We start from the raw sequence: 26,366 nt of genomic DNA on the forward strand, positions 1-26,366 counted from the left end.
AACCTTCTTAAAACAGACATAGGACTTTGTTTGCCAAGTGTATAAATATTCAACTGCTTACTAAATTTAATTCTTAAAGCCAGGATTCTAGCGTAGTTTTGTAAGTTGAAGAGAACTGTCTATGATGTTTGTTGTATTATTTAATCATATTAGTCCTGTTTTGTCCTTTTCTTCCATCAAAATTTCTTAATCTCACTTAGATAACAGCAGGGCTGTACTTAACCCCTTTTAGGCCTCTGAATGTGAACCAGTGGCTTAGTTTTATCACAAGAAGTGCTTCTGGTAATTATAGACTAATATTCATAATTTATACTCAGTATTGAATATTAAAAGAGAGAGAAAATAAGTGGAGTGACTAGGGAAACTCATAAATGTAAATAGTTCAGTACTTAGACTATTTGAGGATCAAATAGGGTCATATGATTCTAAGTTGTTTCTCAGGAAGACAAGAATGAAGTTATGCTATTTTAAACTCTTCAGCTTTTCATTCTTTCAGCAAATATTATTGAGCATCCACTGCAAAAGGGGGATTGTGAATAGTAGGAAGAAAATTTCACAGTCCATTCATTTATAAAATTTAAAGTCTAAGAGATAAGATAGACACACCAATAACTATGATACAGCATAGTAATATTTAATGTCATAAGAGGTACAAAAGGGCTGTGAACAGAAGAGGGAAATATTTCTGGCTGGGACAGAGACTAGGGGAGGGAGACCACAAAAAGCCTTTATAGAGATGGTATTTTAATTGTGCCATGAGGAATGGGAAAGAATTGGATGGGTGGAGCTGGGTTGGGGAGGGGGAGGTGTAGTGGTGGTTGTGGAAGAAGGAGCATTTTAGGTATGGGGAACAGCTTTAGTTCAAAGGCACAGAGGTGGAGATTCACGGAGTGTAATAAGGGAGCAGCAAGTACTTCATTTGACTGCAGTATAAAGTATTTAAAGTTAGGGATATAGTAGATAGGTTGGGATAAAATGGTGGGGAGGGGTTTGAATGCTAGGTGAAGAAGTTTAGGCCTTATTGTGTAGATCAGGGGCATCACACATACAGCCCAAAACTCCCAAGTGCAGCTGGAACCAAATTAAAATATAATTAGGAAATATTTAACAGTTAAAAATACAATAGAACATAATGTGAAAATGTGGTTTTCTAAGTTAATTTGCAGCCCCAAGGATCCTATATATGGTTTAGTAGTCCCAGTTTATATTTGTTTGACACTACTGCTGTAGATAATGGAAAGGCACTGTAGGTTTTTTTATATACTGGATCCAGGAGAAAGGGGTTAGGGCCAGCTCTAAGCATAGTACACATCTATATGGTGTGCCTTGAGAGGGACAAAGGCCTCCTCTTATTCCATCTCTTCCCTGTACCATCCCTGTACCATCATCCTTCCCCTCCCCCCTTCTCCTTCTTGATGCTGGGAACTGAAATTACTACCATAATTACTACCATTAGTCACTCCTTTAGGGTAAGATATTAAAGGATCCTGTTAAAATAAAAATGTTATCTTTCTTCCCATTACCACTTAGTTCCATTTATTTTATGAGATTAGTTAGCTAGACATCTGAAAAAGGCAATGGAGTCTTAGTGGATAGGGTCAGCAAAGGTCCTAAATATGAGCAAAAACTAAGTGAGAGAGAGGTATAAAGGGGGAAAGGGAAGGGGGGCGATTCAGGGATTGGAACAAACTAGGACCAGCTTTGCTTAGGATTGGCCTTAATGAGGTCATTACCACTGGACCATATTATTATAAATGCAGCAGTTTTATAACAAGGCTCTTTTGTTTACACTAATGAGCGCCCTTGGATGGCTTTAGTGAAGCACATGTACTACTCACTCAGTGGAATCCCACACCAACCAACAAATGTGAAAAGAATCTTTTTGTAGCTGGTAGTAAACACATCATTCACAACAAAAGATTTTCACATTCTACCTTGCCACTTTTGCAGTATCAGTGTAACAACCTTGCAAAAGATTGAATTATCCTCATGATTTATAAAAAAGGCACAAATTCTGGTCTGATAGCAATAGCAACTGGCTTCAAAGTTACAAGATGGTTTTTATTTCCTTCTTTGCTACCAGTGATCCGTGGGATCTTGGGCCAGTCACTTAACTTAGCATCCATGCAACCTCAGGTATTTCATCTGTGAGACTGAGGGAGTTGGATTAGATGGACTCTGAGGTCTTTCTAGCATAAATTAGTTTCATTGTCCATTAAAGTCCTATGTTAATGCTTCATTGTGGTTTAGAGGTATTGGCTGTGCAATAGGGCACAAGCTCTAGCAAATCTTACTAAATTCTTACTAAACTGAAAGGGCCAAGAGTAGAGGCCCTGTGATAGACTTCCTATCTGTTATTCAAGGGCCAACCCTCTAAGTTCAGATAGTCTCATCACCTGAACTGTTGAACATACATAAGTGAACTCATAGGTTAAACTCATCCAAGGGGGTTCATTATACTACTAATCTGCTGGCGTTTTTTTGGCTGCAACAATTTAAGAAGTGTGCCATCTACCAAAACAAGGAAGGGTTGTGATCTTTGGTATACCAACAAAGCTATCGATTTTAGGAGTAAGATAAGGTCGAAGAATAATTTTCAGAAAGTCTCTAAGAGTATATCTTCATTGGTTAAATTCCTAACCCATGTGTAATCATTGTCTAGGATGGTTTTCAAATGTATTAGCTGTGGTTGTTCCTTTGGCTGACAAATATGAACCCTGGCTCTTACTTATTTGAGGATTTTTCTTTTCTAAAATTTTTCTTTCAAAAACATAGATCAAAGACAAAGTTATTCAGCAGTTAGAAAGGGAGTGGCGGTTTAAACTGGATCAAACTATAAAAGAAATGAAAAAGAAGACTTTTGATTGTGGCATTCAAACTGACCAAATAATCACCCCAGATGTAATTTCCAAGAAAGAGATGGAAGCAATGATTGAAGAGCAGCAATGGAAGATTCAGCAAGATGTGCAGCAAGAGAAGGAAGCAGCCATTAAAGAGGCTCTGAAAAAACGAGAAAAAGAGCTGGAGGCACAATACCATGACAATATCACCAAACAGGTAATAAGCAGTTGATAAAGTTCTTCATTGTGTTATAGCACTTGTGAATTTTTTGCACTGTTGAATATTACTAGAGACTTAAAGATAAGTGAATTTATTAAGGTTGGACCACTTTGTGGTCCATTTCTAGGATAAAATCATATCATATGGTTCTGACTGCTTTATAACTGTTAAAAAATTATGCCTTCATTATTTTGTTTTTATAATTTATGGATAACCAGTGAGTGATATATAGTAGGTCCTTAATATAGATGCTTGTTGTAGAGGCAGCATGATGTGGTGAACAGAGAGTTGCTCTTGAAACCCTGAAGACCTGATCTCAAATCTGTGCCCTTTACATATACTCACCATATCATCTTAGGCAGAACACTTAATCTCTCAGTGCTCTAGTCAGCTCTCTGAGACTATAACTTGTAGAGCATTTACCAACTTTCATTGGTAGAAGTTTCTTCACCCCTTAACTGTTAAATTGAATGTCCTTTCCTTAGAATGGACTTCATCCTCCTTGACCTCTTTACAGTTTTTGATACCAGTTAGCCTTCTCTTCTCCCTTGGTATCCTTTGACACTGCTGTCTCTTGCTTCTTACTTGTATTGTATGTTCTGTCTTATTCTTTGCAGGATCATCATCCATCACTTTAAGTGTGGATTCACTCCAAGGGTCTATCTATCCAGCGCCCTATTTTCTTCTTTTCTTACCTTCTGTCTCCCTTGCTGGTCTCATTTGCTTTCATGAATTCAGTTATCATCACACAGATACCAAATCCATATATCCAGCTGTTAAGCTCCAGCCCTACGTAGCTGACTGCCTTCCAGATAGCTCTGCCAACATATCCCACTGGAGCTTAGAATTTAATGTGTGCAAGATAAAATTGTCTTTCTTCTCATCTCTGTTGAGGGGAACACCATCTTCCCAGTCATTCAGTTTCATAACCCTAGAATTATCCTTGACTATTCTCTCTTGCACTGGCCCCCCCCAATATAAAATCAGTGGTTAAGTCTTGTTGATTCTATTTAGACAATACTTCTCATATCTTTCTCCTTTTCTCTACTTCTTAAAATTCTTTTTTTGTTAATTTATTTTTAGTTTTCAACATTCATTTCCACAAGATTTTGAGTTAAAAATTTTCTCCCCATCTCTACCCTCCCCCCCATCCCAAGATGGCATGTATTTTGATTGCCCCCTTTCTCTAGTCTGCCCTCCCTTCTACCACCCCACTCCCCCCACTATCACCCCCCCCCTTACACTTTCTTGTATGGCCAGATAGATTTCTATACCCCATTGCCTGTATATCTTATTTCCCAGTTGCATGCAAAACTAACTTTTTTTTTAACATTTGTTTTTAGAATTCTGAGTTCCAAATGCTCTCCCTTCTTTCCTCCCCACCCACCCTCCTTGAGAAGGCAAGCAATTCAACTATACATGTATTGTTATGCAAAACACTCCCATAATAGTCATGTTGTAAAAGACTAACTATATTTTCCTCCATCCTATCCTGTCCCCCATTTATTCAATTTTCTCCTTTGACCCTGTCCTTTTTCAAAAGTGTTTGCTTTTAACTATCCCTTTCCCCAGTCTGCCCTCTCTTTTATCATCCCCCCTCTTATGACCTCCAGAATATCATATTCCAGGCCCTTTAATCACTTAATGTAGAAACTGCTAGATCTTGTGTTATCATGATTGTGTTTCCATAATACTCGAATTGTTTCTTTCTGGCTGCTTGAAATATTTTCTCCTTGACTTGGGAACTGTGGAATTTGGCTACAAAATTCTTAGTTTTCCTTTTGGGATCTTTTTCAAGAGGCAATCAGTGGATTCTTTCAATTTCTATTTTACCCTCTGGTTCTAGAATATCAGAACAGTTTTCCTTGATAATTTCTTGAAAGATGATGTCTAGGTAGTTTTTTGGATCATGGCTTTCAGGTAGTACAGTAATCTTAAAATTATCTCTCTTGGATCTATTTTCCAGGTCAGTGGTTTTTCCAATAAGATATTTCACATTGCCTTCTATTTTTTCATTCTTTTGGTTCTGTTTTATAATTTCTTGTTTTCTCATAAAGTCATTAGCTTCCATTGGCTCCATTCTAATTTTTTTTTTGTTTTGTTTTGTTTTTTTGGCAGGGCAATTGGGGTTGAGTGACTTGCCCAAGGTCACACAGCTAATACATGTGTCAAGTGTCTGAGGTCGGATTTGAACTCAGGTCCTCCTGACTCCAGGACCGGCACTCTACTCACTGCACCACCCAGCTGCCCCACCATTCTAATTTTCAAGGCATTATTTTCTTTAGTGATCTTTTGGGCCTTCTTTTCCATTTGGCTAATTCTGCTTTTTAAGGCATTCTTCTCCTCATTGGCTTTTTGGAGCTCTTTTGCCATTTGGGTTAGTGTATTTTTTAAGGTGTTACTTTCTTCAGTATTTTTTTAGGTCTCCTTTAGCGAGTTGTTAACTTGTTATTCATGATTTTCTTGCATCACTCTCATTTCTTTTCCCAATTTTTCCTCTACTTCTCTTACTTGCTTTTCCAAATCCTTTTTGAGCTCTTCCATGGCCTGAGCCCAATTCATATTTTTCTTGGAGGCTTTTGATGTAGGCTTTATTATCTTCTTCTGGTTGTATGTTTTGATCTTTGTCACTAAAGTAAGATTCTATAGTCTGAGGTTTTTCATGCTGTCTGCTCATTTTCCCAGCCAATTACTTGACTTTTGATCTCTTTGTCAGGGTATGACTACTTTCAGAGTGGAGAGTGCTCTGTCCCATGCTTCAGGGGTTTTGCGCTGCTGTTTTCAGAGTTACTTCTAGGCACCTGTAAATGTTCAGTTCTCCTGAAATGGTATCATTCGATGAGAGGTGTTTAGTCCTCTCCTGGCCTGTGCTGTGGTCTATAAGTGATCTCAAGCACTCTTTTCTGCTCTATAACTACCAGGAGGGCTCCCTCTCCACAGCCACCACAAGCTCTGCCACATCAGCACTACTCCTCCCCCCAGGACCACCAACCAGGACTGCAACCCAGATCCAAGCAGGACAAAGCAAGTGAATCCTGCCTCAGTGGCAGCAAAGAGATCCCTGCCCTCCTGCTGTCATCAGCCACTTGATTCTCCCCACAGTCTGTGGGCCTGAAGCTCCAGAAGCAGACACCGCAGCCACCTTCACTGCCCGGGGGCTGAGGCCAGACTACGCTCTTCTCTTACCCAGGCCCAACAGAGTTTTCCCACTGACCTGCTAAGTTGTCTTTGGCATTTGTGTCCACTTCTCAAAATTCTTATTTAGGCTTCCAACACTTCTCATCTTTAATAGCCTTAGTACTGGTCTCTTAGCCTCTGATCCATCTTCCACACAGTTGTAAAGATAATCTTCCTAAGACTGCTGCCTGCTCAAAAACATTCAATGACTTCTTTTTCACTCTAATATAAGACATGGATTGCTTAGCCTAGTTTTCAAGGTCTTTCACAATCTGGTTGTGATATGATTTTATGGTACTCCCCTTCTTGCATTTACATTTCCTCCATATTGGACTACTAACTATTCTCTACATTCCATCTTCGGCCTTAGTGCATTTCTGTAAACCATCCCCATGCCTGGAATATAAATACACTTTCTGAAATCAGTCTCTCAGAATTCTTATCTTTCTTCAAGGCTTGTCTCAAATACCACCTCCTCTGAGCCTTCCCTGATTTAGCTTCCTTCCTCCTTTACCCCCAGTCAAGTTGTTAGTGTTCTTATCCTCCTCAAATTATGTCAGGTCATACTTATCTATCTTCATGTATTCAACCTCAGTAGAATGTAAACTTTTTTTTGGCAGTGTTTGTTATATTTCCAACACAGTATAAGAGTTAGGTGCTTAATAAATATTTAAAGTGAACAAAATTCAAAGTTTCCTATCCCTCTTCCAGCTGTGAAGATATCTATGTAATAAGTAATGACACCTACAGATATTAACAGGCTAGTGATTTCTAACCCAGTATGTTCTTTTGATTTTAAAATTTATCAGCTCATTTTATTTTTATGTTATCTTTATTTCCTAATATATGCTTTTCTCCCCTACCCAGAAAGCCATCTCTTGTAACAAAGAATTTTTTTCAAGGGAATAAAGGGAAAGCAGTTAAAGTTGGGTAGTAACCCGACACATTAGCCAAGTCTTAGAGTGTGTGCAGTGTTCCTCACCTGTGTCCTCCCACCGCTGCAAAGAAAGAAGGGGGGAGACGTTCTTTATATCTCTTATTTGGGGGTCAAAGTTGGTCATTATAATTACACAGTGTTTGGTTTTTCTTTTTGTTCTTTCCTTTTGCATTGTCATTTGCTTTTTCTTATTTCACCTTTTATTTGTCATTCCATGCTTTTCTGTATTTAACGTGTTCTTCATTTTTTACAGTGGAGCAATAATATTCTATTACATTCAAGTACCATAATTTTTTCCTTTATTCCAGTCTGACAGAGGGGTGGCCCTTTTCCTCAACAAGCTCACCTCTCTTTGTGTACCCTTGATCTTATTTATTTATGTTTTATCCAGGAGATTATGCCATTGTCAACTCTTCTTTTTCTGTAATCTTCTGTTTCTATCTACTGCCTCCTTCATTGATGTCTGCAAACATACCTATTACCTCTAGCCCTAGACAGCCTCACCAGACCTCACCATCCATGCTATCATCCTTTATTTTTTCTTTCCTTTTGAGCCAAACTTCTTGGGAAAAAGTCATTTGTAGGTTCCCTTTCTTCTGCTCTTCTCTTGTCTTCTCTGCAGCGTTAGGTGCTCTTGATTACTATTCCCTCCTTTATATTTATTTCTCTCGAAGCGTTTGGGACATTTTTCTCTTTTAGTTGTCTTCCTACCTTTATGACTGTTTCTTCTCAGTCCTCTTTGCTGGGTCTTTATCCAGATCACACCCACTAACCATGTGTATTCCCTAAGGTTCTGTCCTAGGCCCTCTTTGCTCTCTTTATATTATCTCTCTTGGTGATCTCATCAGTTGCCTCTCCGTGCAGGTGATAGCATCTCTTGAGTTTGCCAACTTTCTTTTAGACATCTCCAGTAGGCGCCTCAAACTCAACAAGTCCAGAACAGAACTCATTGTTTTTCCCTAAAACCATGCCCTAATAGCTAATAGTAGCTAATAATAATAGTTAACATTTACATAGTGCTTGTTATATGCTAGACGCCGTACTAAACATTTTACAGCTATTATCTCATTTGATCCTCAAAACAACCCTGGGAAGCAGATGCTGTTATTATCCTGTGAGGAAACTGAAGCACATCATCACAGAGCTAGTAAGTGTCTGAAGTCAAATTTGAACTCAGGTCTTCCTAACTCTAGGCTTTGTGTTTTATCCTTTGCACCACCTAACTGGTCACCTTCTTCGCAATTTTCCTGATATTGTTGAGGGCACCGCCACTCTTCCATTTACCCAGGTGTACAACCTCAGTGTCAAAATGTCTGTATCTACTCTTTATTTGCATGTATCCAACTTGTTCTCAAGTGTCGTTATTTCTACCTTCATAACATCTTTTTTTCCTCTATGCACATAGCAGGTGAGATCCACTGGGCTTCATGTTGCCTACAGAATCAAATATAAAATTCTCCATTTAAAAGCCTTTCAGAACCTGGCCCCTTCTCCTTTTCCCATCTCATCTTTTATTCCTTCCATGGCAAGCAGGCAGGCTGGGGAATAGTAGACATTTATGAAGCACCTACTCTGTGTTGGGCACTGTGCTGAGCACGGGGCAGACTAAGAAAGGTAAGAAGATCATCCCTGCTCCCAAAGAGCTTGCAGTCTAGTGGAGAGATGGCATGCAGACAACTATATACATATACACTATACACAGGATAGATGTCTTAACTGCTCTGGCCCAGGGCCTCAGACAGCTTTCTCCATCTCCCAACTCTGTACTTTTGTACTGCCTATCCCCAGAGCTCAGCTTCTGTTGTCTGTAGCCAGGGACAGTGCCCTCCACCCTCAGGAAGCCTCAAGTCTTGAGAGATAGTCACCGCCCTGGCCTTCAGGGAACATTTCATCCAAATCTGGGTGAAATCCTGGCTCAGAAAAACACCTGCCTGTTTCTATACTTCAAGTTAGTGGAAAAGTTATACTAAATGATCTCTAAGGTAAGATACCTTACAGCATGAAAGTGGGATGTTACGAAGTCAGAGTGTTTTCCAAATATCAGATGGTACAGTGTCTGCAATGTGGTGTTGTGGAGGCAGCCCTGGAATTAAGCCAGAGCCCTGGGGTTTGAGCTCTGGCACCGCTACTTCCAGCCTTTGGTGGGAACCTGGGAATCATGGGCAAATCATCTCACTGCTTTTAGCCAAAGTCTTCATATATAACATAGCAAATGAAGAGATTGAACTAGATAATCTCTCAGACCCCTTTCAGCTCTAAATCCTATCAGTTTAAAATGCGAGTATAGCAACTTGATACTAGGCAGCTTTGCTTCTGATATATCTTTGTGCCTTCTAGGAAAGTCTCTTGGTATCTAGAATCTCTCAGACCCCTTTCAGCTCTAAATCCTATCAGTTTAAAATATAATTCACATCTTGTGTTTCAGAGCTTCTTTACTCACATACTACCTTACTGTTTGGGAACCATAATCTTACCCTCTTGATGTTGGAAATGTTGCTATATAAAATAGAGATGTTCTCCCAACCCAGCCCAAAGGTATTGCAACTTGATACTAGGCAGCTTTGCTTCTGGTATATCTTTGTGCCTTCTAGGAAAGTCTCTTGGTATCTAGAAAATGGAAAATTGACTGTGACAATTATAGTGTATGTAAATGGCCTTTTATTCTTTAAGGCCTTCTAAATTAAAGTCTAAAAAATCTATTGAGTGCCTGCAATGTAGGGAAGGGCCTCCTAGGCAATATGGAAACCACAAAGCCAATTAGATATTTCAGCCTTTGACTCCTTGTTTTTTAAAAGATGGTCTTAGATCATTGTGATAGCTAGTTGGTCCACTCTATTGACTGAAGGGTGTTCTCTTTACATATTTCTCTCGTATTGCCTTACAGGTAGAAGTAGCTGTGTTAAATGCTCGTTCCCGATGGCTGCAAGAGCTTCCTGAGCTTGCAGAGTATAGAGCCAACTTAAAGACTGAGCAGATGAAATGGGAGGCAGAACATGAGGTTTCTGTGGCCAAAAAGGTACTAACTACCCTGTGAGCAGGAGAGCTTGAGAGTCTTCTTTTCTGCTCCCTTCTATAAAGAGAATAACAAACAGAAAAAAAGTTTGTGGAGTTCTTGTATGGTCACTTTATTTTTCTAATATTTCAGAGGCTCGACTCTAGGCTTTACCAATAAGGTTTTGGCTGCTGTTGAATAGAGAGATTAGTGTGTTTTTCTTCTTCTTAAGTACCCCAGTATTGGGTTTTAACCTGCCATGTTTATGTGAAAAATATCCCTATCCTAAGGATAGGAATTTATTTTTCCCCTCACTGTTACCTTGAACATTTATCCCTTTCAAATTTCATCCTTTTGTGGCTGTGTCCTCTTCCTTTCCAGAGTTGTTTGGAAATCTATTGCCGTTCTCTCATGTGCAAGCCATTTTAGCTAATAAAATGAAATTTGAGAGTAATAAATATGAATTCTGCACTTGGATTCAAAGCATCAACTGAACAAATATAGAATGGGGGGGAAACGCAAACAGTAGTTCATGTGAAAAAAATCTGGGAGTTTTATTGGAATGCAAATCTAGTAGAAGTTAACACTATGACCTGGCTGCCAAAATAGCTAACATGAGCTTTGGCTTAATTAATAGAAGGTTAATGTCAAGAATGAGGGAAAAGTTAGTTTTATTGTGTGTCACCATGGTCAGAATTTCAGTTCAGTTCAGGGGGTCACATTTTAGAGTGGATGTTAATAAGCTCAAAAGGTAGTCAAAATGGTGTAGACACTCAAAATGATGATACAGAATGACTGGTTATAGGAATTGGGGATGTTTAGTCAGAAGAAGATGAGTTGGGGGTATTAGGATGCCTTGTCTCAAGTATTTGAAGAGCTATCACACAGAAAAGAGATTTAGACTTGTTTTTGCCAAAGGACAGATAGAAGAGCAAAAGGGGCAAAGCTTGATATTTGCTAACATTTGTTGCTGACAAAAAGTGGAATGGGTTATTTCAGGAGGTAATGAGTTTCTAATCACCTGAGGTCTTCAAATGATTGTCAGGGAATCATCCTATTCTGTTAGAGGAAATTAGAAAAGTGAAAAGAGGCAGTTACGTTTTGGGTTGGTACAATTTTAACTTACTCTGCTCTAAAGAGAAAAGCTCCTTAGAATCCAGTTGTGTTGCCAGCAAGGAGTTATATACTATGTTATGAACATAGTATACTATACAAGTATACTATGTTCCCAAACAGTTTTGTAGTTTCCTTACTAAAATACTTCACTTCATTAATGAAGTAAAAGAGGACTTTTAAGCTTGTATTTTTTTTTAAAGTTAACCAGTTAGAAAAACATTTTTCTAAAATTTATTTTGTACATTTTTTTTGGTTTTACCATACCTTTTTTATTTTTAACATCATGTTATTAAAGAGAGGGCATAATTTATTCTTTTAAATGATAGATTTTTGGGGATTTAGGAGAAAGGGGAAGAAAAACTACAATAATATCAATCTTTTTTTTTCCAAAAAAAAATTTAAGTTTTTTTTCCCCCAATTACATGTAAAAACAATTTTTCACATTCATTTTTTAAAAAATTGAAGTTGCAAATTCTCTCCCTTTCCTACTTCCTCCTTCAGAAGGCAAGCAATTTGATATAGATTATACATGTGCAGTCATGTAAAGCAAATTTCCATATTAGCCATGTTGTAAAAGAAAACACAGACCTCAAAAAACCCAAAGGAAAAAAAAGTATGCTTTGATTTGCATTCAGACATTATCTGTTTTTTTCTCTGGAGGTGGATAGCATTTTTCATTAGAAGTCTTTTGGAAGTGACTAAGATCCTTGTATTGCTAAGAGAATAGCTAGGTCATTTGCAGTTGATCATCATACAATATTGCTATTACTGTATACAGTGTTTTTCTGGTTCTACTCACTTCACTTTCCATCAATTCGTGTAAGCCTTTCCAAGTTTTTCTGAAACCATCTTGAATGATGTCAGCTTTTTAAGTATGCTTTCTTCACCATGTTCAAACAACATTATATAAATTCACAGCCTTTAAAAAATTAACTGATTACGTAGTTTAAGGAAAGAGGCTTATAGATTATTTAAATGTCAATTTTTAATCCTTTAGGTATCACTTGCAGTTTTGGAAGCTAAGGAGAAATGGAAGACAGAGCTTGGAAACACTGAAGAAAGTGTCAAAGAACTTGAAGCAAAGATTTTTTCTCTCCAGAAGGAACTAGAGTTAAAAGAGGAAGAAATCCCTGTGATTGTCCGAGCTAAGTTGGCTAAGTCCCGAAGTGATTGGAACAAAGAAAAACAAGAAGAAATCCATAGAATTCAAGAACAAAATGAAAAAGATTACCGGAAATTTTTAGATGATCATCGAAATAAAATTAATGAGGTGCTTGCAACAGCAAAGGAAGATTTTATGAAACAAAAAACTGAGCTAATTCTTCAAAAGGAAGCTGAATTACAGGCATGTCTAGAACAGAAGCAAAGAGAGTGGACGATTCAGGAAGGCAAGCAGATCCAGATGGAGATTCACCAGTATGAGGAAGATGTTCTGATTGAAATTGAGCTTCTTATAGAGGAAATTTGTGAAGAGCTTAGTGGAATTGAAATCAAATATCTTTCAAAAACCAAATCTCCATGTTCTCCAAGACGACTAAATGCCCAATATTTGGAAAAACTGAGGGCCTGTATACAGATGGCTTTTAGAGGTACACTGTACCGACTTCTAGAAAACAGTAGTCCTGAATGGAAAACGGTATGTTCCAGGGAGCTAAAAATAGCTAGCTATTAAGTACTCAGGGTGGTGACTTTAGAAGTTATATTTATTATTTTTTTCTGTCTCTCCTATATTGTGAATTAGAATTTGGAGTTTAATAAAATGATAGGACTAACATTGTTAATAATGGTCTAAAAGCTTTTTGAAGCTTATCCAAAGAATTGAAGAGTTTGCCACCAAGAATTTCTACTTGTACATAATACTCCAAATACTGTGTTCATATATCCTCTGTCATCTTTTTCCCAGAAAATGTACCTTTTTTTTTGTGCAGCCTAAGTTTTTAGGGGTGAAGTTTATCTTGAATCCCCATTTAATTTTTTAAAACTATCTTAAATACGTTTATATTAGGTTTTAAGATATCTTCATGGTACAGAAGCATATGCATTGTCCTCAGGAATTTTATAATTTAAAGGAGAACACAAGATAGTAGCCAACTACATAGAAAGGCATAGATTAATGAAAGTTTGAAAAACTCATCAAATTGTAAAACATAACTACAAAGTTTTTAAGCACATGTATATACATATAGGGTGATTGAACTCTGTTCTTTTGTTCAGCAGTGTCTATAGGACTTAAGTTTATGTAGATCCAGCTTTTATGCTATAGTGAAGGTCTAATGGGGAAAGTTAATTTTTATTGTTTTGAACACAGTAGGCAGAAAGGAAGAGGAAATAAGGAACAGCTTATTATAAAGGCTTGGAAGCAGAAGAAGAATATGCTTATGTTTACATACAGAATGTTAGGAAGTTTTCCTGACCAAAGGAAAAATAATGAGAGATATGATTCATGAGATGGAGTCATTTGATGAAGGACTTTACAGCTTAGGATCTTGGTTTTGACATTGATGTCTAATTGCAAAAGCACTGAGCTTCTGGAGTAAGATGATCTGGATGGTCTATAAGTTTCCTTCTAGTTTGAAGGTTTTGAGCCCAGCTTTGCTATAAAACCTTGGGCAAGCCATTTGCTTTACTTTTTCATCTGAAAAATAAACATAAAAATCCCTGACCTACCTAAATCATAAGTCTGTTATTAGGATATAGTGATATTAGTAAAAACATTTTGAAATTAAGTGCTCTGTGGTTACAAAATAAGTACTGTTGTCTTACCATTTGAGCAACCCAGAGTTGTGCCCTTTAGAGCCAACAGGAACTTTAGAAATTATCTCATCCAGTCCCTTTATTTTATAGATGAGAATACTGAGACTCAGCGCAGTGAAGTCTTTTAGACCAGTCACCCCAAATTTAATGGCAGAGCCAAACTTAGAACTCAGATCTCTTGTTTTCTTCCTAGTATAGTGTTCCTATGTTATTTATAATATATAATATGATATACATAATATAGTATGATAATATAATATTTTCCTTATTTCCATAGTCCTCTACCATTTTAATGGGCTGTTTACATATTTATTGCCCTGAATCTCTCACACTTGCATTACCATTTGGCAGTTTTTGAATTCTCTATAGAAATGCTAGGCACAATGATTTTCGACATAATTATGCTTGATACTGTACTTTATCAACCTCTACCACTTTGGTCAGTAAGTCAACAAGCATTTATCAGGTCGTTGCCAAGGCCTGTGCTAAATGCCCTAACCACTCATTTCCTCAACCTCTACACTTCCCATAAACTATTTCTCCAACCCTCCTCAGTCACACACAAAGATGGTTATTCCCTTGATCTTGCCATCATCTGTAAATGTACCACTTTTATGTTCATGAATTCTGAAATCCCCTTTTCTGACCATAATCTGTTGGCTTCTGCCTCTGCCTTCCCTTATAAAACTCTAATCCTCATCCACAATTTGTCCTCTATCTCTTGATGCTTCTGTTTGCTTCTACTCTGTCTTTGCCTTGCACTAACTACTCCTCTTCTCCCCATCTTTTCCCTTTGGTGCACCAATTCAGCTCTACACTGCCCTCCTCTTTTGAGTCCTCAGCCCCCTTATGATATTTCCTATCACTCCTATCTAAGCCTCAGCCTTAGGTGTTGTCGATTCCTTTCAGTTGTGTCCAACTCTTTGTGACCCCATTTGGGGTTTTCTTGGCAAAATTATTGGGGTGGCTTGCCATTTCCCTCTCAGCTCATTTTTTTTACAGATGAGGAAACTGAGGCAAAGAGGGTTAAGTGACTTGCCCAGAGTCACACAGCTAGGAAGTATCTGAGGCTAGATTTGAATTTGGGTCTTCTTGATTCCAGGTTCAGCGCTGTATCCATTGTGCCACCTACATGCCCTAACAGCTTTGCATAACTCACCATTCGCCACCTTCGTTACTACACCTACTGCTGAATGAAGATGGAAACTTCTGGCTAGGTCCACTACAAATTTATGTTACACAACCGCTGGACCCTCACTATTGCTAGGCAATCCTACTATATCTCCTTTATCAACTCACTACCTCACCCTCCACAGTGGCTCTAACTTTTTCATCCCTCTTTGAAAGTCCTGTGGTTCTTCCCACCCCTGCCCCCACTCTCCACTGTCCCAGCTGAGAAACTGGCTTTGCAGTTTATAGAAAAAAATCAAAGCCCTTTTACCGTGAACTCCCTCCTCTCCTCATTTCTTCATCTCATATCGTTGAGGTGCCTTCTGTTACTTTCTCCTCCTTCATGCCTGTCCCAAATGATGAAATGGTCTTACTCCTTAGTAAATGCTAACCCAGGGGTGGGGAACCTGTGGCCTTGAGGCCACATGTGGCCCTCTAATTCCTCAGGTGCAGCCCTTTGATTGAATCTAAACTTCCCAGAACAAATCCCCTTAATAGAAGGATTATTAGCAGTTAGCAGCTAACCCATCTATTTATTCAAATGATCCCATCTCATCCCATCTCCTATTGCAGATTACCTTCTCTGTCATCCCTACTCTTTCATTATTTTCAGTCTCCACTGGCCCATTCCCTACGGGCTATAAACATGTCTATATCTCCCTTATCCTGAAAAAACCCTCATTTGATCTTTCCATTCCCCACTATCATACTATATTTCTTCTTCAGTTTGTAGCTAAACTTAAAATGGCCTTCTACAATAGGTGCTTCCAGTTTCTTTCCTCTGATTCCATTTGTTACTTTTTACATTCCCGTTTCCGACCCTATCATTCCACCCAAACTGCCTTCTCCAAAGTTATTAGTGATGTCTTAGTTGCCAATCCAGGGGCCTTTTCTCAATCCTCTCTTCTCCTTGATCTCTCTGTAGCTTTTTGACAGTCTTGATCAGTCTCACCATTTGATACACTCTCTCTTTTCTAGGTTTTCACAGTACCACTCTTCTGGTTCTCCTCCTGGCTATCTGACCATTACTTCTCTGTCTCCTTTGCTGGATTCTCATCCAGATCACGCTGTCTAACCATACATAAGTTTCTCTTAGATCTCTGTCCTTAGACCTCTTCTCTTCCTGTCTACTATTTCAATTGATGATCTTATCAGCTCCAATAGATTTAATTACCATCTTTAATGTTGATGATTCTCATATCTGCCTATCCTGCCCTAAACGTTCTGCTGACCTTCAATATTGCATCTCCATTGCCTTTTAGATATCAAAGTAGATAGCCAGCATGCATCTGAAACTCAATATGTCCAAAACAGAACTTGCTTTCCCCCAAACGTTCCCAACATCCTACCTTCCCTATTACTGTAGAGGGGAACACTGTTCTCCCAGTCCTTCTGTCACACACTTTAAGTGTCACTCTCAACTCCTTGCTATCTTTCAACCCTCATATGCAATCTTTTGCCAAAGCTTGTTGATTTTACCTCTGCAACATCTCTTGTATGGTCCTCCTTCTCTCTTCTGACACTACCACCACTCTAGTGCAGGCTCTCTTTACCTCACACCTGAATTATTGCAGTAGTCTGCTGGTGGGTCTTCTCACCTCAAGTCTCACCCCCCAACCCCAATCCATCCTCCAGCTGCTAAAGCAATTTTCCTTAATTGAAGATCTCACCATGTCACCCTCCCTTACCCAATAAACTCCCTTGGCTTCCTATTGTCTCCAGGATCAAATACAAAATGCTGTTTGGCATTCAAAACCATTCATAATCTTACTCCCTCCTACCTTTCAAGTCTTCTTATACCGTACCTCCCTGACATGTACTCTTCCCAACTGTGCTAAGAACAAGATATCCTGTCTCTTGGCTCTGGACATTTTCTCTAGCTATCTCCCATGCCTGGAACACTCTCCCTCCTCTGCTCTGACTACTAAGCTCCCTGGTTTTAAGTCCCAATTTAAATCCCTATTTTACTGGAAGCCTTTCCTTATCCCTCTTAATTCTAGTGCCTTCCCTCAATTAATTATTTCTGTCTATCCTGATTCAATCTTGCTTTGTATATGTTTGTTTGCATGTTGTCTCCCTCATTAAATTGTAAACTTCTTAAGGGCAGGGATTGTCTTTTGCCACCCTTAGCACAGTGCCTGGCACACAGTAGTACTTTATAAATGATTAATTGATTGCTAAGCCTTGGAGGATATAAATTTGCAGGCAAAAAGAAAAATGAACCCTGTCCTCAAGGAGCTTACTTTTTAATGGGGGAAGACTACTCATTGAAGAGGAGCTGAAAAGCCAGGAAGGGGGATGGGGAATGGTGGCTAAATCCAGACAATCTGGGATGCCTAGTTTGGGGCTCTTTCCCAAAATGGAGATTCTTAGGAAGATGAAAAAACTGAAGATTATGCCATTGCATTCTATTGAAAATTTGGAGGATAACAATTGATGGAAAGTCATGCTTATCTTTTCCTTTATCACCCTTTTTAAAAAAAAAAAAAGGTTAGCTCTGCCACTAAAATCAGAGTCTAGTGCTCAATTCTCAGATCTTTCAAATATTCCATTAATTAGGCATGCCCAGTCATCTAACTTAAGCTCACTAGTCTGTGGAGACGTTTACATAATCTGACTAAGCACATGGCTTTTTACAGCTTTTTGTTTGGGTTTGGGACCTTGGGTTTGATGTTGATAGCTTAATTGAAAAAAGCACTGAGCTTGGAATAAAATGATCTGTAAAATGAGGGATCAGTAGGAGAAGATTTGTAAATTTCCTTCTAGTTTGAAGCTTCTGATCTGAGTTCTACTTACTCGGGCAAGCCATTTGTTTTAGTTTTTCATCTGAAAAATAAGGATTAAAATACCTAGGCCTAAATTCTAGACTCATTATCATGATAAATTAAGATAATATAAGAAAAAATATTTTAAATTTAAATGTCAGTTGCTCAGGTGGTAATACTATCTTAGCATTTGAGCTGCCAGGAATTGAGCATTCAGTCCACCCTTGGAAGTTAAATTCTGTCCCTTAGAAAGGGGAGTGACTCTCAAATTCCTGGTTACTGCTTGTGTAGGAACGTGTGACTGTGGTTCTAGGAAAAGCAGCTTCAACAATTTTAGCAGGAAGGCAGCTCAGAACTTTGAGGTAACACGTGATTTTAGATTGTTCGATAATTTTGTACAATTAAAATCCCAAGTGCGTGCGTAAACATCGATAATTATTAAAGAGAAAAAGCAAACTTTCTCACCAGCAAGCTTCCTTCTTAGAAAACTTTCAGTTTAGGGAATCAGAATTCAAGAACATGTATACAATATCATGAGGAATTGAATGTGGAAATGAATTGATCCTCAAAACGTGACTTGTAGAGCTATTTCCCAAAAGATACAAAAATCACATCACTTGGAGCACATTTTTCAAACAAACATAAGGAACTGTATACTCAAAACAGCAGTGATTCTCTTTCCAAACAAATGTTTTGTTTTGTTTTCCTTGGAGTTATAGTTAAAACCTTTTTGTTAAGATTAATATGAATCTCTTGTGTCCAGGGCTCTGTGTCCTCCAATCCTAGGCTATGTTCTAAAATGCTACTGTTGGCACTTGAAGCCAGCTAGTTAAGAATGAACGGCCTTCCTTTTTAGTAAGCTAAACTAGTTACTTCATCTAATTGGGCTATTCCAGCCTGCTTGTAAGTATTGATACAGATTATACTGAAATTAAAATACAGATGTGAAAAAAGATGATGATTTCCCCACTTTTTACTTGTTACCTTGAATAGTTAAAAGGATTTTAGGTTAGGAAATGGACAGTTAGGCTACTAGATTTCAATCTTTATAATTCTTCCCCTTCCCATTTCCTATTTTAAGGTTTTATTTTTCCAAAAAGCTAGGACATTGTTAATATTCATATCCACAGAATCTCTAAAGCAGGTTTTTTGCTACTTAGAACAGAAATTTTTTCACCCATATGTGATATTTTTTGACCAAGTATTTTCTAACATAGAGAAAATTTTTTTGAAAGTATGGTTTTCTCCACATTCCTATGGGGTCTCGGTAATTGGCCAGTGACTAAAACCTTTCTTCCCTTAAGGAAGATAGATGGAAGAGAAAGAATGTGGTTTTTATAGAATCAGGCTGTTGATGGCTTTAAGCACACAAAGTTAATATAGAAGCAAAACCTTCTAGTTTGACATAAATTGGCCGTTATCATGCATGCCAAATTTTCTAGGACAGTTTTGATTTAAATAAAGGAAAGTGTATTTTAATAGGGCTACTCCATCCTTTTTCAGTCCATGTGAATAGATTTTTTTTTTGGTTGGTTTGTTTAGAAAATATATATACTATAAGTGTAGTGAACAGATGACTAGACTAGTATTGGAGCCATTTACTAGTTATGTGACCTTGGTGGAGGTATTGGGTGAAATCCGTAACTTTTCTGAACCCTGGTTTTCCTACTTGAGCATGGGAGTGATCTGTTTTTCCTACCTCCCAAGATTGCTCAGATAAGATCATGTTTAGGAAAACACGTTGAAAAGCACAATGTGCTATGCACATATAAGGTATCATTGTAGTTATTAGTTTCATTACCTACAAGCTAACATTGATTGTGTATTGATACCATGGTTGTTAAGCATGGTTGGAAATTCAACCCTTTGGGACTTTTTAAGTGCTACAGTTATTTTATGCATTTTTATAAGCCACTAAAGAAAGAACCTGTAAGAGGCCCAACCATGCCTTGGGGTTTCTATTTGTGTTTCTAATATCTGTGTCTTTAAGAAAAGAGAATAAAGGCTCTTCTGCTCCACATTGATTATTTGAGAAATATATTTCAGAATAATGAAGTCGTCATGATCTCTGCCACAAAGGAAACTGGAGACCAAGCAAGCCTTCCTGTTTACAGTGTTGGACACCAGATGCAACTACAAAAAATACTGAAACAACAGAGCTTCTCACATGAAAAAGCAGCAGAGACTGGTAGAGTAATCTTGTTTTTCTCCCTGTCTTACACATTCTTATATGTATACTAGTAGCTCGTGCCTATGTAGCTATGTATAGAGATTATTAGAAGTCAGACGTTTGAACTGGTAGTTTCTGCTACATTTTCACAATAAAACTGTTTTAAGACAGCATATTCTAGTACAAAGAGCCCTTAGACCGAGATTCATCAGACCCAGGTTCTCATTCCAGCTGTTATTAACTACCTATGCCACTCACATGGCCTCGCACATGATAGATGTTCAGTAAGTAATAAAACGGAATTGAATTGATTGTAACCATTTTGTGTTTCAGTCTTTTCTTCTATCAAAGGGGGATAATGATTTCTACCTGGCAGAATTAAGAAAATCAAAATGAGATAATGTTGAAGTGATTAGAAAGTGGTTAAAGTTGAGTGATTAGTTAAAGGCACTATACAAAAGGTAAACTATTAGTGCTAGTTAATGCATGATCCTTTTACTAAAGCTCTTTTTGCACATAGAATCAATTGCAAATGATGTGGTAGTTACTGACATTAAAATGCTTTAAGATTTGCAATACCTTTTATGTAGCTTATCTAATTTGAGCCTCAACTCTGTGAAGTGGGTAGTACAGGTAACATTATCCCCATTTTACAGTTGAGAAAACGGAGTTTCAGAGAGAGTAAGCAATTTGCTCAATCAAACCCAAGTCTTCCTGATGCCAAATTCCACTGTATCCATTGTGTCACAGTGCCTCAAAATATCATCCCATCTTCTTTGCTTCAGTGTTCTTACCTCTCCCCAGTTTTGCCTTAAGAGGCCCTTTCCCTCTCTCTCATGGCTTCTAATCTACTATCTGCTATAATCTATGAAATTGGAATCTTGCCAGGGAAACTAGATAATCAAACTTGTTAAATCACAAATATGGCTTTACACACAATTGTTAAGTAGCTAGGCCTGAACAAAGGGTCTAGGGGTATGGCTTCTTTTTTCTGCTAAGAAGTAAAGTACGTTGGCTTTTTGATAGCTATTTTCCTTGCTAAAAGAGTCTTCAATGGGCCTTTTTTTTTTTCCCTGACTTTAGGATTATCTGTACTTCTTTTTTGAATAGTTGAGATTATCAGAAGCTTTACTGCCTGATAAGTGATTATATTTGTGTAGAGTTTTTTACTTTTCAAAGTACTTCCATGTTCTTTATGACAGATTAATAGCCAGAAACAGCCCAAATTTTTGCTTTTTGTCTACTTGGGAATACTTTTTAAGAATCTGTGGTTTCATCGGAATGGATAAATAAATAAATGAATGAATGAATGAATCTAAACTTGCCTTCCTCCCCTGCTCCATGCCTTAGTAAGTGGCTTTTATGCGTTGTTTGGGACAGGAAATATCCATCTTTTGGTAGTAGCCAACCTTATGATGGCAAGCTTCTTTGAATTTAGCTGTACGGGTACTCCCAAAACAGACTTACAGAGTCCACTCTCTGCCTTGCTTGGCAAAGAGAAAAAAATAATTTTAAGCACAATTTGGCTTAGGGTAGTCATGCATGTATGAAACAGGCTTAGATCAAAAATGAAATGGTACTAAGAAAAATCAGTATAATCAGATTTTTAAAATGACAATTTATGTAATGCATAGCATTAATGTGTTCTTTTATTAAAGTTTCTGGTATTTACTGCTATGAAAGCATCATCACTATGAAACTGATAAGGGGACAGCTATTGATGGTTTTGTAGGCTTAGAGGTTCTATGTTATGTTCTAGTCTTAATATCAGAATCGTATAATTTTTGTAGGGGATAAGGGAGACAAGGATGTCAATATTTTCTCTACTTTAGTCCTACTGAGATACCTTACTATAAGCATTGTGCCGAAATTGGGCTCTTGGAGATCATGCCAGTGGAATGCATACTCAGGCAGGTGTTGCTAGTAAGCTTCTAGGAATGAGCCCAGTGATGGCTGCTGGACTCATCTGAAGACTGGCCTGCCCAAGTTCGGAGCAATTCCTCACTGCATTCAGCTATTGCAGCCTTTGAAGACTAAGTGTTGGCAGAGGGTAGAGTATCCCTCTACTAACAAAATCACAGGTCTTTGAAGAGTTGAAGCAGTATCTGCTGCAACCAAAAGTTTACTACAGTTTTATTTGTGCAGTTTTTCAGGGTAGGAAAAGAATCTTTGAACCTCAAGAAGATTCTTGCTGTGAACAGTGCCTTCACAAGCTTGAAAAAGCAAAGCAAGAGTGTCAAGACTTGAAAAAAATGCTAGAGAAATCATGCAGGCATCTCCAGCATGCAGTAAGAGAACATAAAGCTACAGTGGAGAAAATTGGAGGTTAGTGTTGGAAAATAGGGAACCTGCTACTAGTGTAAAATGTACTTTCTTTAAACTTTGTTACTGTTCAAAAGTGGTACTTTAGTTCATAACAGGCATTCATCCTCTCTGAGATTAATATAGGCTAATTTTGGTTTTAGTAATAGGCAAAATTGTAGCCATTCATCAGAGACAAATTCACTTTCTCCACTGAAATTCTCAGATCCCCTCTGAAGTTAGACCTTTGTCTCTATGTTAGAGTAATTTCTTCCTCAGCTTTCTCTGAATGATGCAGACATACATTTTATGCCTAGATCTCATTTTAATCTACAGTAAAATGGGATCATTGTCCCAATTTTCTGTCTTAAAACTAATCTTTTGCTTACGTTTGTTGATTGTACCCCAAATACCACATTCTGCTTAATTATTTGTGCTGTTTATATGTTAGCTCTGCCTCTAATGTGTTATGAACAAAAATTATCATCCATGGTCCCATAGGCCATTAGTAATCTGACTCTGATAATGACATCAAGGTGTATTTCCTAGAAGGGCACGGTTGTCTTCCATTATGTCGTCTACCAAACATCAGAAATATACCCTCTTAAGAATGTTTACCTTAGTAATCCATGACAAATTTTTTTAAATTTTCCATGAACCTTGACATATTTTCAATGTCTTATACTTCTTAAGATGGCCTAGGCCTTTCTCCACTCTTATTAGTCCAACAAGTTTATTAACTTCAATTGCTCTAAATTTGCCTATTTAATTAATTGCCCTAAATTTGCTATTTAAAAACCAAAAGGGGTTTCTGTTTTGTCTGGTATTTCTTCATGTGGTGAGCAGGTTATAGGATCATAGAAATTTAGAACTGGAGGGGACCAAGGACTGCACTGTGGTGGTAACAAAGCCCTGAGTGTGGTGTCAGAAGATGGGGTAGAGTCCTGGCTCTGCCACTTTGTAGCTGTATGTCCTTGTTGCAGTCATGTGACTTCTGAGCTTTAGTACCTTCCTTGGTAAAATGGGGTTAATGATTGTTTACCTATTTCACAGATTTGTTGTGAGGATCATGGGAGTGTGACCACAAGTAGTATTACCATCTATGCTAACTTTGTTACTTCAAGAATCTGTGATTTCACTGGCATGGACACTGAGCCCTCCACTGACATTGGCCTCAATTCCTTGAAATTTTGTATTTTTTTTTTGGAGGGGGAAAGGCAGAGTAATTGGGATTAAGTGATTAAGTGACTTGCCCAAGGTCACACAGCTAGTAAGTGTGTCCAGTATCTGAGGCCAGATTTGAACTCAGGTTCCCCTGACTCCAGGGCTGGTCTGCTCACTGCACCACCTAGCTGCCCCTCAATTCCTTGATAGCTTAGTAAATAGTCTTCTAGAATTGCTAATGGCCAAAATCTTCATCCCACTGTGACCCATCTGTAAACAAGATTCTTGTAACTTAGCTGGGCTAGTCCTCAAATGACATATATTCAGTCTATCACCAGATCATGCTTGAAGCTTCTTACCTCAGTAGCTTACCAAAGCTTATGCTTTTTGGACATAGTCTTCAAGAAGCAAATGTCACCTTCATACCACAATAAGGAATTAGAGTAGAATGTTAGTTGAAGCCCCCAAAAGCCTGTGGTTCTAAGGTTTCCTAATGGGATTCCTTTCCAAGTATTAATTGGGGCTAACCTTGCTTGAACCTTATGAGATCAGATAAGATCTAGCACATTCTGCACAGTTTGGCTATTGAAAATATCATTTAGACATATTTTAGAGAACCAAGATTCCACCAGTGAAAGCCCTCTGTTGACCTAGTATACATCCCCACCCATCTACAAGTTGGTCTTCAGCCATCTTAGACCAGTACAATGTTTGTCTTTAAAGAATTGCTATCACCAAAAAATTCATTACCCTACTGCCAACCTGATGGTGAGCCTCTCCAAACTTATCCAGGTAATTCCTTGAATGGCAGATACAGCCTGTCACTGCATCCACACTCAAATTTCCCAGCTTAGTACCTCTGCTAGAAATAGCATGGTCACCCATCATAATTTTATAGACTGATTGTAATATAAAACCTCAACTATAATGCTTTGGGAATAAGGGCATTTTATTGGTGCAATTTTTAGGTTGACTGAAGATTAGCAGAAGCCCCTTTGTGCTCCAGCTTTTGGAATTTTTTTTTAATTTGTTCATTCCTCTGCCTTAGCAGAAAAAAGATTGTTTTGAATGACATTTTAATGAATCAGCATTAAAGTATCTTGGGGGACAGGGAGGAGTCATCATTATGAAGATCAGTGAAAAGGTTGGACCAAGTTTGTTATCAGGAATTCCTTAAAAAAAAAAAAAACCCTTAATCACTGATATTGGTTCTTTACCCCCGTGTATTTTGTCCTTTGAATGTAAAAGCTGGAGGCAGAAAAACATTCCAGTAAATTTAGGGTTTTGGTTTTAACTGTCTTTTTTTAAATGGCAAAAAAAAAAAAACAAACCCAAAACCTAGAAGAGTTGTTAGAGATAATCTAATCCATCCCTTCATTTTACATATAAATAGACTGATGAGGGCCAAAGAAATTAAGTGAGAAGACAAGGCCTCAGCCTTTGTCTTTCTGGACCAAGAGTTCTATATTTTTTAGTCTTTCTTTTATGGCAACTATTCCATACTCTTCATCATTTTAGTTCTTTGGATCTTCTCCAGATCTTATTTTCTATGTAACTTACTTCTTAATAGGGAAATCTTGTTAGTATTAGTACTCGTCTGAAACACAAACTGTCTGATATTCTTGGTAGACTGGGTTGCCAAGTGGAACTGAGCAGTGATTCAGGATGGAAAAACTGAATAACTTCCCATTTTGCCCTGAGTTAGCCCTTCACGGTGTAACTTGGTTTGTTTGAAGTGATTCCCCCGGTATATTTGTCATCGTTTATATTCAAATATAAGTAAAAAAGAAAATCTCATAGCCAAATAGAAATGATTTAGAGATTAGCCACACTTTTGTCTTCAGTAATTGGTTAACCAAGAATTTACTGTCTATGGAGCTGGAAAAGTGACAGTGTAACAGGGAGAATAGAATGTTCATTGTGTGTCTTAAGGGTTTTGTCAAATAATAATTGATGACATTGACAATAGTGCTTTAAGGTTTGTAAAGTACATCTAAATATTCATTATCTCACTTAAGTTTCACCACAACCTGGTCATCTAGGTAGTGGTAGTATAATTCTCATTTTATAGACAAAGAAGCTGAAGCTCTGAGAGGATGAATGATTTGTCCATGGTCACATAACAAATAAGTGACAAAAAAAAAAAAAAGAATCCAAGTCTTCCTGACTCCAAATTCAACTCTTTAACCCTTGCATCACTTGGCTTCTTGGAATGCCAGAAAAATTTCAGAAGTCTCCCATCTGTATTAGGCAGCTTCATCAAGGCAACCAAAAGAAATTTTTTTTCTATATTGTCCAAAAAGAAAACCAACCAAGGTTTTTTTTAGCAATAAATATACGGGCCTCCATGTTTCAAATTATAAACATATAGGGAAATTCTATTCCCTGTCCTCTCCTTTTAAACTTCCATGTGTCCTCAAAAGAAGAAATTTAAAGAAAGTCCAGGGGAAGGACAGAGAAGCTCTATGCTACTAGCCCCAGTGCTTACAGAGAAATGTTAAAGATAGATAGTTACTTGAAAATAAGAAAAAGTTGGATAGAATTTCAAAGTCAGATTGCTTTTTCAGAATTAAAACTATCCTTGTGTCTGCATTTATTTTAGCTCATTAGTGGAATGGTGGACAGAAGAACAAATGGAATGCTTATGCAAACCTTATACATATCTACATAAAAATGTCATTGTGAAATTATATAAATCAAGTAAATTGCAAAAGTAAAAATACTGTACACAACATGGCAAGAGTTGTTGGTTACTGTTGC

General features: G+C 37.8%; 1 protein-coding gene across 1 annotated transcript in view; it reads left to right on the forward strand.

The window, feature by feature from the left end:
* CEP152 (centrosomal protein 152) overlaps positions 1-26,366 on the forward strand; it is a 97,541-nt gene that overhangs the window by 63,893 nt on the left and 7,282 nt on the right. Inside the window, exons 18-22 of the mRNA XM_036737058.1 lie at positions 2,776-3,057; positions 10,059-10,190; positions 12,280-12,918; positions 20,018-20,159; positions 22,287-22,466. Coding sequence (XP_036592953.1) covers positions 2,776-3,057; positions 10,059-10,190; positions 12,280-12,918; positions 20,018-20,159; positions 22,287-22,466 — 1,375 coding nt within the window. The remainder of the gene's footprint in view (positions 1-2,775; positions 3,058-10,058; positions 10,191-12,279; positions 12,919-20,017; positions 20,160-22,286; positions 22,467-26,366) is intronic.

The sequence above is a fragment of the Trichosurus vulpecula genome, chromosome 8 (genome assembly GCF_011100635.1).
Source record: "Trichosurus vulpecula isolate mTriVul1 chromosome 8, mTriVul1.pri, whole genome shotgun sequence".
NCBI lineage: Eukaryota > Metazoa > Chordata > Mammalia > Diprotodontia > Phalangeridae > Trichosurus > Trichosurus vulpecula.